The sequence below is a fragment of the Eleginops maclovinus genome, chromosome 10 (genome assembly GCF_036324505.1).
Source record: "Eleginops maclovinus isolate JMC-PN-2008 ecotype Puerto Natales chromosome 10, JC_Emac_rtc_rv5, whole genome shotgun sequence".
In the NCBI taxonomy this organism is placed as follows: Eukaryota; Metazoa; Chordata; class Actinopteri; order Perciformes; family Eleginopidae; genus Eleginops; species Eleginops maclovinus.
Window position 1 is genome coordinate 3588574 of NC_086358.1, and position 14306 is coordinate 3602879.

Genomic DNA, 14306 nt, shown 5'->3' on the forward strand with positions numbered 1-14306 from the left:
CCTCGTCGTGCTGTGGGCGGATTGAAACACGAGTCAAGCCTCGTCTCTGTAAATAACCCTCGGTCTGACCACCTGGATTCAATTTCCTGTGTTTTTATTTCCCCCGTTCCACAGGTGACGGGATGTCACAGCGAGTTTCACACTGTCTCCCTGCACCACATGCTGTCAGGAAACACTGTGAACAACTTCCTTTACCGAGCGGGTGGACAGAAAATATACTTTTAGTCACATCTTCTTTCCTGAGTCTGGAGAGGATCATTTTGCCTTCATGCACAATTCTGAATCCATGACTTTCAGCGGGGATCTTTGACGTTAAAACATCTGGAGCGCTTACATATAATGTATTGTAGTTATCAGAGTGTGACTGTCACAGAGGAACTTGTACTTAAGTGCAATCTTGAGGTATTTTACCTGAGTATTTCCATTTTATACTACCTTTTCACTTCCACTTTTCTACATTTTGTTAGCCAATATTGTAGTTTATACTCCACTCCATTTATCTGACATCTTAAATTCCTTTATAGATTCAGATAATCAGGTCATACAACTAAATCACTTTAATTAAATATTAGTATAGGTTAAGGTACCAAGGAGCAGTTTACAAAGTAATTATCTAGTCATTTAAATATGTGAATCTGAAATGGGCTAATGGGCAGAACAAGTACTTTTTCTTTGAATACTTAAATTAAATACAGTGACATCACTATGTAACACTCGAGCTCTTTGGCTAGCGCTCCGACACATTGTACGTGATAAGGCTAAGGGGCGGGACATCTCTAAGAGGTTGACCATTCACAACAGAGCCGGCCAGCTCACCAATCAGAGCAGACTGGGCTCTGGTTTCAGACAGAGGGTGAAAAGAGGAGCTGCAGCACAGACAGTATGAGAAACATAAAGAGCTTTCTGAGCATTAAAGCATGGAGACATGTCCCAGGAGAGACACTTCATACTGATATGAACCTGAGGATGAGCAGAATGTGTCCTCTTTCAGTAAGAAATCTGAGTGCTGCTTCCCTGTTCCTGTTCTCTTGTCATAATGTGTGTGTGTGTGTGTGTGTGTGTGTTTCTATCTGTGCAGGGAGAACGAGGTCCTGAAGGTCCAGTTGAAGAAGTACGTGGGGGCGGTGCAGATGCTGAAGAGAGAGGGCAGCCAGGGCAATGATGGTACACACACACACACACACACACACACACACACACACACACACACACACACACACACACACACACACACACACACACACACACACACACACACACACACACACCCAGTCCATCTCCTCCCCTCTCACACAGAAACACTTATAGATCCAAAACGAGGTCATCCTGAATCTCACATCCTGCTTTTCCCCTCTGACGAACCTCCCTCCGACGTGTCCCTCTCTCTAGTTTTTTTGGGGTAGATTTTGATAACTTTGACTTTGTTTTGTGGGGCCGGGGGGATGTAAGCTGTGTAAAGACTGGGCGAGATAAGCCCCCGCTGTATCAAAGGCAAATAAAATGAACATGGCAGATTACGGAGGGACACATAATGGCTAATTGCATTTTTGGGGGACAGAATGGAAAGCGGTTATCTGCGGCGCCCCGAGGGTTTACTTGTTTGTGAGGTTTTATTTTTTCTGGGTGAGACACAGAGGTACAGGGACGTGTGGAACTTTGTAATCTTGAGTTAATGATGTTTGTTTTATTAAAGAGGTCATGAGAACAAACGGCCGTTCATCTTTTTAATAATGCAACATAAAACCAGCGTGGATTTCTCATTTGTTCATCCTTTTGGGGGGGGGGGTTAAGCTTGGATACGGCCATGTGTCAAATAACTCCCTGAGAAAACTCTAGGGTGGAAACTATTTTACTCGCCTCTCACTGCCTATGTTTTGTAGTTTAATAGATGTATAGTATTTACTTCTTTCAGCCCTTTTTCTCATAAATAGAGACGTATAAACTCTAAGTATTGGTACCACTTTACAATAAGACTACCCTTATAAAGGAATAGGTTGTAATTGATTTATTAATTAGGTTGTGAACACTTTATAAATCATTTCTTAGCTTTTTTAAGACGAGAGATAAACAGGGCAACTCCGACCGGTTGCTTGCCAAATAGTGAGCCCACATTTATCCGTACTGCTAAGCCTTATATTGCTACTTAGTTTAAGAGATACCAAGAGAGGAGAGGGGAGAATCGACTCAGTGAACAACAGATACCGAGGATGCTGGCTGATGAAGAAGAGGGAAGAAGCTACGTATCTAATATAAGGCTTAGTCATCTTGCCAAATAGTGAGCCTGTGTTGATGTATATGTATTTGGGATTTACAAATATTAAGTTAAGTTAACTCAAAAGACTGTGTTTTAAGTGTTAATTATTTAAGGATGATAAACTAATGGTTAACTTACATTAATCTCCAGTACAAGAGGAAGCTCTGCCTCCTAAAATATGTCACATCGGGGCGGATACACACATTATTTTTCACTCTGTTAGGCAGAAGTCTGCGCTGTCCCTTCGAGAGCCCTTTGACTACTTGGGTTGTAATCTCTTCAGCTAGATAGTATACATTTGGAAGTATATTTACCATCCCACCAGGGGTCAAAGCCTTCATCAGTTCCCCAAATATGACAGACAAACGTTTTGGGTTCGATTTGTTTGTTTGCCAGGAGTCTCTACCGGCGAGATCCTCCGGCTCGGCTTTGTCTGATTCTCTTTTTGTTTCACCCTCACTGATTCTCTTCTCTGGCTCGTGTTGATATTTCTTTCTCCCGTCATTTGTCCTCTTCCTCCTCCTCCTGCTTCTCCCCTTCTTGTCTTCCCCTCTCCTCCCATCCGGGCTCCCTTCATCCCGACAGGCGTAGTAATTCCCTCTCCACAGCGGCGTCTAAGTGATTTCATCCTCCCTCTCCTCTGTCTTCCCCTGCTAATGATGTGCCTCGTTCCATCACACTTTGATGTTGACTACCACAGTCTGCTGCAGCTGTGTGTGTGTGTGTGTGTGTGTGTGTGTGTGTGTGTGTGTGTGCGCAGTGAGCAGTTGTGGAGCAAAAATGGGGGAAAAAGAGGAGAATTTATACAGAAGCGCTCCTTTTCTTCATGTGCTGTCAGTGTCAGTCAGATTTTTTGAAACCCTCTGCTGTCTAACGATGCTCTGCAGACGTGATCTCTTGAACGCTCCTCGGAAACACTGACATCCCACAATACACTGCTCTCCTTTCTACTGTTTCAGAGGAGTGTAATCATTGTTGCGTTATGCCGTCTTGTTTGTCTCGGGGATTTCCCCTCTCTACTTGTGTTGCTGTGTGTTATTGATATGTAAACGAACACTGTTTCAATGTAGGATGCACGAAGGCCTGAAGAAAATCTGTCCCTACAGCAGAGGACAGGCATACAAATACATATTACTAGTACATTTACTCAAGTATTATACAGTTTTGAAGTCCTTTTATTATACTTAAATATTTGTATTTCCCATCACTTTAGCGTTTACTCCAACTCAGAGGCAAAGGTTGTACTTTTTAACTTCAGTTCAGATTCCTAACATCAATTATTTGTAATATATTTATGCCTTTTTTGGGGTTTTCTCTTTCCTTTAGTGTGTTATAGAGGTTTTAGTGCATGTAAATGGTCTGCAAAGGCTCAGATCCCTGTGTTCCCTCAATTATTTTTAGCAGTACCACGAAAAAATGAAGTACACACAACCAAAGTTTGGATGCTAACACACCTTTGCACTTGTATGCATACACAAGGCAGGCTTTTGCACATAAATAAACCACACACACACACACACACACACACACACACACACACACACACACACACACACACACACACACACACACAGCTGACACCAGAATGCCTGACCCCCCCCCCGAGGCCCTACAAGGTTAAAGCGCTGTGCACAGAGGGAACATAAACTGTGTGTGTGTGTGTGTGTGTGTGTGTGTGTGTGTGTGTGTGTGTGTGTGTGTGTGTGTGTGTGTGTGTGTGTGTGTGTGTGTGTGTGTGTGTGTGTGTGTGTGTGTGTGTGTGTGTGTGTGTGTGTGTGTGTGTGTGTGTGTGTGTGTGATGAATAAGTTACACACTCCTATCATGGCAGCGGCGGTGACAAATGCTTCTCATTCACTCATTAGGCCACTGGCTGTTGGATGTGGGGGGGTGGGGGGGGGGGGGGTAAGCTTATTGGTTTTTAAACAGCCATGTAATGTATTTCCTTATTGGAGATAAATAAGAAGCCGTCTACAGAGGGTTTGTTTATGACCACGGTAAACACGTACGCAGCGACAACAAGCAGCATGAATCAAATCCTGGGGAGGAAGGGAGGGGGGGTGGGGGGGAGACAAATAAGAGGGGTGAAGTTTGAATGTGTAACTCTTAGTTCAGATCATAAAATCAATGAAGATAGAGACACAGGAAGACGGACTGTCACGCCACGTTCAAAGTCACTGAAATCCCTCCTTCCTCCTCACTCTGCCATGTGATAGGCTGATTAAATATTAGCGTTAACGAGCAGACGAACATGTGAACCTGATGAAGTGGCCAGTGAGTATATATGTACTCTTGATTAGATTTAAACAAAGCTAATCCTCCCATTCTCAATTGTCCTTTAATATCTTAAGGTCACTGTGTCCCTCTTTGCTGTGTCTCCAAAAAAAGAGCAATTATGCTTTTAATTTCAAATCTAAAATGCAGAATTTCCTGTTTTTCACTGAATAAAAAGAGCCAGAAATGAACATTGATGGTGGGCAAATTACTCAAATAATGGTTCAATTAGTCTAGTCTGAAACCTTTTATATTATTCTAAGTGATTTCCAGTATAAATTCAATAAAAGTGAATCTTCTTATCTCAAATGTTCCTTTTATATCATAACACCACTCCTCTCCGTTGTGGATGTTTCTTCAAAAGGATAGCAATACTTTAAAGATGAATGGACTGTCTGGGTAAAAGTGGGAGGAAATAGAGGTATCACAGAGGTCTTGACAGGAAAATGGAAGAGGGGGGGATTTCATCTCTGCAGACTAACTGCCCTCTGACCCGCCATCGATCTCTGTCGAGTGCCCTCTGCAGCCCCAGCCAGCACTTAACAGGTTAATAACTCCTGATCCCTATCCCGCCACTGGCAGGCCAATTTCAGCTGCGGGGATCAGCCTTCTCGGGGGGGATGGAGGAGTTTATACCCAGGTCTGGAGACTACCCTCCCACGGGCAATCAGTCCTCCGGGTGAAGCAGTCAGTCAAGCAGCGGACAGTCACTAAACCTTGCTCTGGGAGAGTGAACCTCCTTCACACATTACGTCCAGAGACACAGAGCCTCCACCAGGGAGACGACAGCGAAGGTTCCCTGAGAAAAATAAGCTTTTCTTATCCGGTCAATACTTGTTTCTAACCCTGACCATCTGTCTTTCCCCGTTTGGCTCCAGACCAAACAGACACGCCGTCCTTAACCATTAATTTCACTTTCACTTAGAAAATGGACTAGATCCTAGACAGAAGGAGCCCCGTGCTGCTCATTTTACTGTTAAAAAGCTCTTTATCTTTCTCATCGAGCCCAGTCTGCTCTGATTGGTTAGCTGGTTGGCTCTGTTGTGATTGGTCAACCACTTATAGACATCCCGCCCCTTAGCCTCACGTACAATGTGTTGGAGTGCTAGCCAATAGCAGCCATAGTGTTTCATATGGATGTCATTATGTTACGGAAGTAAACAAAGGACTCAAATGGAGGCGTTTCCCGCCCATGGAACTTTGGGATTTTAGCCTTTGTAGACCATTTACATGCACTCAAACCTTTATAACACACTACAGGAAAGGGAAAACCCCCCAAAATAACACGGCCACTTTAATTTATGTGTAGCAGAGCGGGCAAGTGTGAGAAAAGCAGGTCACAGTTTTAAGGGGGGGGTCATTTATTAGTAAATGTGTGTAGATGTGTGATTGGTCGGGAAGAAATGTGCATTTCCGTACACTCCAGTATGTGTGTTAATTGTAATTGTGTCCCGGTGTAGTGAGTAGAGGTGAGATGTGTGGTTTTTGTTTATATTTTTGCATAGAAGTGCAGAGTGTAAGTGTTTTGTGGCGCTGTTAAACAAACAGTATGTTTTATGTGTTATGATGGAGGAGGATTTTCATTACTCTTTAACTAATGTGTAGTTCGGGTGAGAGAAGCAGGGGGTGTGGGTCATTAATAAACAAATATATGTGCATTTCATCAAGTAGAAATGTGCATTTATCCTCACGTCATGTCATTTTGTGGACCATTGAGTGAGTGTAGGTGAGACAAGTGTGTGTGTGTGTGTGTGAGGCCTAAATTAAACTGCATTAGCGGCTGTAGGTGGGTATGAAACCGTTGTTACTGGTGTGTAAGTGGTTTATGTTATGAAGTTATATGCGTCCCGGCAGGCCCGCAGTAAAAGAGCAAATGATGAGTCACTGTCTTTGTGAATTGAGCTTAATTGTGCCCACACACTTAGGATCATAACGGCCCCCATTGTTTAGCCTCTCAGGTCTCAGTCCAACAGATCGGGTGTGTTTACAGACTCAGAGGTGTGAGGGACTTTGTGTGTGTGTGTGTGTTTATAGTGGAGATTAATCCACTGTTTGTTTACCTGGCGTCACATATTGTTTGTTCCAGGTGGGGCCAGGTGGCCGTCGCCCTTGCAGGTTGGATTTAATGCGTCTGCAGGCGTCGTTTCTCTCAGGCGTTTAGCATGTGGGCGCAGCGGGGGGTGGGGGGGCGCGACAGATTTCATCACCTGGACGGATCGGTGTTAATGAACATTTTAATCATCTCTGCTGAACGCCGGAGCCTGCTGAGTGTCATCTCGTCCGCCTCTCCCAGAGAGATAAATATGGAAAAGCACTTCAGCGGGGGGGTGGATTCCCATGTGAGGCATCTCGTGGCTCAAAGGCAATCACTGCTTTGACTTACTGGCTTTGCGTTAAAGTACTTGATTGCACAAAAGATATTAAAAAACAGGCTTTTCTCGTAATGGTTATGACATACTATAGATGTTGGTGTCGTCGTTTACTGAACATCTCAGGTGGAGTGCACGATAAAACACTGGATCCAAACGACGTGTAACATTTATTATAGACAAGATGGTAGTGAGGATGTGGATCACTGTGGTTTGCTTTGTTCTGCCTGCAGTTTTTGGAGGGAGATGAGAACCCTTTTAGGAAAAAGTGATCGTTTTAAAATCTAAAGTTTGAAAAGAAAATCCAAAGGAAACAAAAAGGGAGACAAAAAGTGTGAATGTTTAAAATAAGATGATGAGGGCAACATGAAGGAGTTAGAATAAAGAGATGTAGTGGGATTTAGGAAAAGAAATCAGATTTTTGGGGAAAAAGTGATAATTTATAAAAAATAATCCATTTCTAAAAGTCGAAATTTAGAAAAAAATTTGAAAAAGAAATCTGAAGTTTGAAAAGACATCGTTAAAACATCCAATTTGAGTTCACGTCACTGGACAATGTAACAGCAGTGACCGGATTTGCCCAAGTTTTTTGTTCCTAGCAAAAGCAGCTGGTACCAATAAACAGAGCCGAAAGATTAAAAAGTACGTGATTTAAAAAGTGTGTAAAAAATCAATTAAATTCCCTTGATTTCGGGAATCAAAGCTATATATATACAGTGGGGCAAAAAAGTATTTAGTCAGCCACCAATTGTGCAAGTTGTCCCATTTAAAAAGATGAGAGAGGCCTGTAATTTTTTATCAGAGTTATACCTCAACTATGAGAGACAAAATGAGAAAAAAAAATCCAGAAAATCACATTGTAGGATTTTTAATGAATTTATTTCAAGTTATTGTGGAAAATAAGTATTTGGTCAATAACAAAAGTTCATCTCAATACTTTGTTATATACCCTTTGTTGGCAATGACAGAGGTCAAACGTTTTCTGTAAGTCTTCACAAGGTTTCCACACACTGTTGCTGGTATTTTGGCCCATTCCTCCATGCAGATCTCCTCTAAAGCAGTGATGTTTTGGGGCCGTCGCTGGGCAACACGGACTTTCAACTCCCTCCAAAGATTTTCTATGGGGTTGAGATCTGGAGACTGGCTAGGCCACTCCAGGACCTTGAAATGCTTCTTACGAAGCCACTCCTTCGTTGCCCTGGCGGTGTGTTTGGGATCATTGTCATGCTGAAAGACCCAGCCACGCTTCATCTTCAGTGCCCTTGCTGATGGAAGGAGGTTTTCACTCAAAATCTCACGATACATGGCCCCATTCATTCTTTCCTTTACACGGATCAGTCGTCCTGGTCCCTTTGCAGAAAAACAGCCCCAGAGCATGATGTTTCCACCCCCATGCTTCACAGTAGGTATGGTGTTCTTTGGATGCAACTCTGCATTCTTTCTCCTCCAAACACGACGAGTTGAGTTTTTACCAAAAAGTTCTATTTTGGTTTCATCTGACCATATGACATTCTCCCAATCCTCTTCTGGATCATCCAAATGCCCTCTAGCAAACTTCAGACGGGCCTGGACATGTACTGGCTTAAGCAGGGGGACACGTCTGGAACTGCAGGATTTCAGTCCCTGGCGGCGTAGTGTGTTACTGATGGTAGCCTCTGTTACTTTGGTCCCAGCTCTCTGCAGGTCATTCACTAGGTCCCCCCGTGTGGTTCTGGGATTTTTGCTCACCGTTCTTGTGATCATTTTGACCCCACGGGGTGAGATCTTGCGTGGAGCCCCAGATCGAGGGAGATTAGCAGTGGTCTTGTATGTCTTCCATTTTCTAATAATTGCTCCCACAGTTGATTTCTTCACACCAAGCTGCTTACCTATTGCAGATTCAGTTTTCCCAGCCTGGTACAGGTCTACAATGTTGTCTCTGGTCTCCTTTGACAGCTCTTTGGTTTTAGCCATAGTGGAATTTGGAGTATGACTGTTTGAGGTGGTGGACAGGTGTCTTTTATACTGATAACGAGTTCAAAAAGGTGCCATTAATACAGGTAACGAGTGGAGGACAGAGGAGCCTCTTAAAGAAGAAGTTACAGGTCTGTGAGAGCCAGAAATCTTGCTTGTTTGTAGGTGACCAAATACTTATTTTACCGAGGAATTTACCAATTAATTCATTAAAAATCCTACAATGTGATTTCCTGGATTTTTTTTTCTCATTCTGTCTCTCATAGTTGAAGTGTACCTATGATAAAAATGACAGGCATCTCTCATCTTTTTAAATGGGAGAACTTGCACAATTGGTGGCTGACTAAATACTTTTTTGCCCCACTGTATATATAGTAGCAAGACACTTATTAACCGGCATAAAAAAGCTAAAAGATTAAAACATGTTCAGTTGTTTGTAGCTGTACTCGTTGCCTGTAAGAGTTATTTCCTCCAGGATTTGTCAGGGAGTTTGTTATTGTCTCCAAGTTGTTTCCTGGATACATTTCCTCCTTTTTGAAAGCCGTCTTTTATATAAACTTCACAGGTAGATCTAAGTATAAGCTGAGACTTCCCACTTGTTTCCACTACTGTATGAAATCATCTTCATAAGGATCAGGCAGAGCTTATGGAGGTAACGGGGGATTTGCAAGCTTTCCTCCGAGCCGAGGCATTGTGTGCAACATTTGAGAGCAACTCAATTTAAGGAGTCTAATATTTGTGCACGCTCGATCCTCCGGAAGCTTTGTAATGGAGTCAGGCGTCTGTCTCTAAGACTGGATTAAGGGGAAGAGGAGACTGAAGGAGAGAGGACAGGGATACAGGGAGGTGATGCGTCCGGAGATTCACCTCCTCTTTAGCCTCAGGATGTTTTTCAATCTGCACACAAGTTGCATCCCCCTCATGCAGCCACACTGGTTTACATGCATGTGGGACTGGGTGTGTTACGCAAGGTTGAACCACTTTCTGAACAAGCATCTCTCTTTTCAATCAATCAAATTTGACTTGGAACAGGCCAATATCACAACGTACACATTTGTCTTAGGGCGCTTTAAAGTGTTAATAGCATGCAACACCCTCTGTCCATAGAACCCTGCAGCGCACAAGGAAAAACTACCAAAATAACCAGGAAAAATTGAGGAGGAGGGATCCCTCTCCCGGGATGCAAAGAAAGTGTGCAATGGATGAATCGTGGGTACATTGTGAAACAGAATGAAATGACAGCAATGTTTTTTTTCCTTGGGTGCTGTGAGGGTCTAGGGACAGGTGTCAGGTGTGTCGTATGCTAGGGACACCCAATATACCAGTAACTTACGCCTGCTGCTGCAAAGTGGGAGCTGCTTTTCTGTTTTCTACTCAAAGTTTAATAACATTATCTGGGTCTCAAAAACACAACGAGTGCACGTGTCAGAATTGTTTTAATTGGCTCCAAAAAAACATCTCCTCTTCTTCTTCCCCGCTCCTCTCGTATCTTGGGAGTGATCACATCTGATCCCAGCCCGTCTGCCTCCAAGTCTCTGTGGAGTAGCTGCTGTATTAACAGAGAGGGTCAGGCCATTTACTGCCTGACCGACCGCAACGACGGTACCAGCAGCTCTGACTCTCTTTAGCACTCTGCCGTTCCGAGTGAGGGCTAAACGGGCTGAGGGGGAAACACAGGATGGCTGCTTGTTGTTTTACTCTGACTCATGTCTTTGAGACAGTACAGGATAAATAGGTTCAGAATTACAAAAAGTGACATTTTACTTTTGCCCTGGTCCAAAAAAAAGAAAAGAGAGACTTCGTTAGGAGCCTCGTATTATTATATGTCGGAAAACTAACCCGCCGATTTCCTCCTGCAATGCACTCTGGGTAGCAGGCTTACAAGGACACTTCAGTAGCACTGATGTCAGCGGCTTGTTTGGACCAAGGGGATATTAATCAGAGGCGCTCGGTGACAGCCCACCTACGCCGCGTCCCACACACAGAGCTGATAATGAAACTGTAGGAGCATCTGTTGTCCTCCCCGGCTTGTTAACATTTCGGAAGGACGTGAGCTCTTACAGGGAGGGTTTGTGGGGTTATACGAGGTGCTTATCCTCAGGCTGGGTTTCACCTACAGTACATTTCCTCCTTTACACTTTATTTGTTGCTTATTTACGTATTATCAGAGTGGATACCGAAAGAATTCATAACACAAAAGGTATCAAACGGAAGAAATCCTTACAAATAATTAAGAAATAAAACAATATCTGTGGAGGAAAGGATTCTGTGCTTATTTATCATTTCCAGTTTCCAATTTCCAAGGTATAGACGAGGAAGAGGAGTCATTTCTGGATCTGCTGACCAGCTCAGGCGTTTCAGATTAAAGTGATCTGTTAAAAGAACCGATCGTTCATTGATATGTTGTTCTGTCTTTCCAGTTGATTGTATTGTTTCCTTTGGCTACAGTTAAAGCTATGAGAATAAAAGCTAGGAGAAGTTGTGGGAAAGTAAGAGAGGAGAGATCGCCTGAAAGTAACAGATTTTTTAAGGTATCTTATCTTCTGTGCTGGTATTCCTGTCTGTTTCCCCAAACTGGAGGCAAGCTGACCATCATGTACTGTAGGAAATAGAGTAAATATGGATACGTTCCTCTTAAAACCTCACTTTAAATCCTCCTTTAAAGGTGCCATAGAATGTAAAACTGTATTTCCCTTGCCATAGTTGAATAAGGAGAGTTCGGTACATTGAGCTGACATACCGTGAACATCAAACACCATTGTTTCCTCCTTCACGTGCAAATCATGAATATGCATCACAGCGGTAAAACGGCGCATTACAACAATCCCTGTGTGTGACGTCACACACGGTAGTCCAGCCCCAACATCTGCATACACCAGCTGCTGGAAACACTAACGCTAACACGTACCACTCCGTAACGTTGCTCTCCAATCTCCGACCAACTGGCTGTTCTTCAGATTCGTCGGTTTCCTCCTCCGATAAAGGCTCACACATGTGAGGCTGGATGCCAATAGCCTCCATGGTTCATCTCTCACAGTTTCGAGAACTTCCCTTACTTCTGTGGGCTCTGAGGCAGCCATGGATTGCTCCTTGTAAACCAGCCAATCAGAGCAGAGCTCGTCATCATTATTTAAATGAGCCCCAAATAAGGCAACCCAGCTTGTTTCTTTCATAGGACCAAATCATAGGGTTGTAAATGGGCCTGTAAAACGGCACCTGGATATTTTTTGGATCAACCAAAGTTATATACCTTCTTTGTAGACCTCAGAGAACAATTTGAAATACCACAGAGATGCTTTCTATGGAACCTTTAGGTATTTACATGTACAGGAAAGTACTTAATGTTTCTCACCTTCTTCTTTAAATCTACAAGAAGCAGCATGATGTCGTTTTGTATCTTGGACGTTAAAGTCTCCATATGGTAGCAGCATCAGAAAAAAAAGGGCGAGTCTGAAACGAGCGAAAAAGAAAACCGCAGCAGATGTTACCGACGCTTCCGACGTAGGGTTTGAATAAAGGTAATTTTGATGTTCGTTCCTTCAGACAGTCCCTGTTAGGCTAAACGTTTCTTTCTGTTGCGTTTCCACAATGTTGTAAATCAGAGCCAGCTGAACGTCTTCACACACTTTCCTTGAGCTTTTTTTGTTTTTCCTGACATTTGATGCGCCGCTCGGATTAATTACCACAAAGCGAAAGTACAACGAGATCAATCACACGCTGTCAGTCTGACAGGTCGTGCTAGATCTGGTCTCGTAATCAGTTTGATGACTGGATGACTGTCAAAACAATCGGCTCACTCGATGGATAAACAGCCTTTGTTGTTGAGCATAAATTCAACTTTGTGCAGGAAATACGGGTAAAAACCACTGAAGCACTGGACTGGTTTCCACAGTCCTTAGCAGGTCATGTTCCAGTGAGTTTGTGAACTATCATTGTTTAAAGTCCAATAACAAAAATGGAGCCTCATTTTCTCCAATATGTTGGCTATTTAAAGAACGGTGGGTTTGTGCAGGATGTCAGTGGGTCACAGTGTTTTAACTCCACTTAGTAACGACTTAGCAAGCTTGGAACTGCGACCAAGGCACTATCGACTGCTTTGACTAATTAAAAACCAATGAAAAGCAACTTGAATTGAGCTGTGATCTTCAGTACCATGAAGTATAATGCTGCACAACATGCTGAAGTTTTCCATGATCACCATCTTACTTTAGCTTGCTAGCATGCCATCTTTCTAATTTGGTACAGAGGTAAAGTACAGCTGAGACTGAAGGGAATGTTTTGCATGTATATGGTCATAAATATCGGAAAAATAGAAATTGACCTGCTAGGCAAAGTCAGGGCACCACCAAGTTTCATATCAACCTTTATGGGGTTCTAGGAAAAAGCAGTAGGTTACCAAAGTAAGGAAGAGCCATCCTCTCAACACCATCAATGTCTGGGCCAAATATTATTCCTATCCGTCCAACAGTTGTTGAGTTCTTCCCGCCTGGAACTACCAAGTGATCCTCAGAGCCCTCGAGCCAGTGTGGCTAAAAATAAAAGTGAGAGGGAAGCACTTGTGCAGTGACGTACATCACAATTAGAGCTGATTGGGATACATTTGAAAAGTAATACCTTAATAATCCTCCTGGTCTTAAATCCAGAGCAATTTCCTTTGAGTACGGCCTGATGAGCCTCTGTTCTCTGATCAGCGCCAGTACAAGCAAAGGTCAAACCAATGCCACGATGAATTACTGCAACCAGAGCAGCTTCACGGAGCATGCAGAGGAGAGTAAGTAAGCCTTATTGATAGAGATCCCAGTTTATTCTGCTTAAGAACATTCCTGGTATAAAAATAATGGTATTACATTTAGTTTGAAGTGCTTTTCAAGGATGCTGCAGAACACTAAAGCTCATTCTTCCCGTAGCCTCAGATTGAAGTCTCCAAATATGTGGGAGTAATCTGTTTTGAGTGATATGTCTCGGGCTTGATTATGAGTTTTTCATTTTTCTCTTTTGGGAGCACTGCTGGGATTTGGATATGAATATTTAGAGTCTTCGACAGATAACTATCCACGCTCGTTTGGAGCCTTTTCCTTTCAAACCCCATGGAGCTTTTGAGAAGCCGCCCCAACTCTCTCCTGAATAAGTGCCACCAGAAAACCAGCAAATCTCTATCTCCTTATCGCTGCCTTCGTAGCGCGTTTCACCCCCCCTCTCCCTCCTCGCATCGAACTGAATCACTTCACTTTATGTATGTGTGTATATGTGCGTGTTTGACTAATGTTTGAGGGTTTAGCTTGGTAATGTGCTAACAACCCGGCTCCATAAACAACTTAATCCTGCATCTTATGTGCTGCTCTCTGCTCCTTCAAAGACCTGCAGGCTTAAGAGGAGCGGTGCAGGTGAGCTGGTGTGTGTCTGTGTGTGTGTGTGTGTGTGTGTCTGTGTATATGTGTGTGTGAAAGGCAGTTTGGGA

The 14306-nt window shown here is 43.2% G+C and overlaps 1 protein-coding gene across 2 annotated transcripts in view; it reads left to right on the top strand.

Annotated features, from left to right (window-relative positions):
* The window catches only part of snx29 (sorting nexin 29), a 130853-nt gene that overhangs the window by 30692 nt on the left and 85855 nt on the right, over positions 1-14306 (top strand). For both annotated transcript variants that reach the window (XR_010166653.1, XM_063893947.1), the window contains exon 14: positions 1079-1164. Coding sequence is in view for 1 of the 2 variants with exons in the window: in XM_063893947.1 (XP_063750017.1) it covers positions 1079-1164 (86 nt within the window). In the remaining variant the exon portion in view is untranslated. The remainder of the gene's footprint in view (positions 1-1078; positions 1165-14306) is intronic.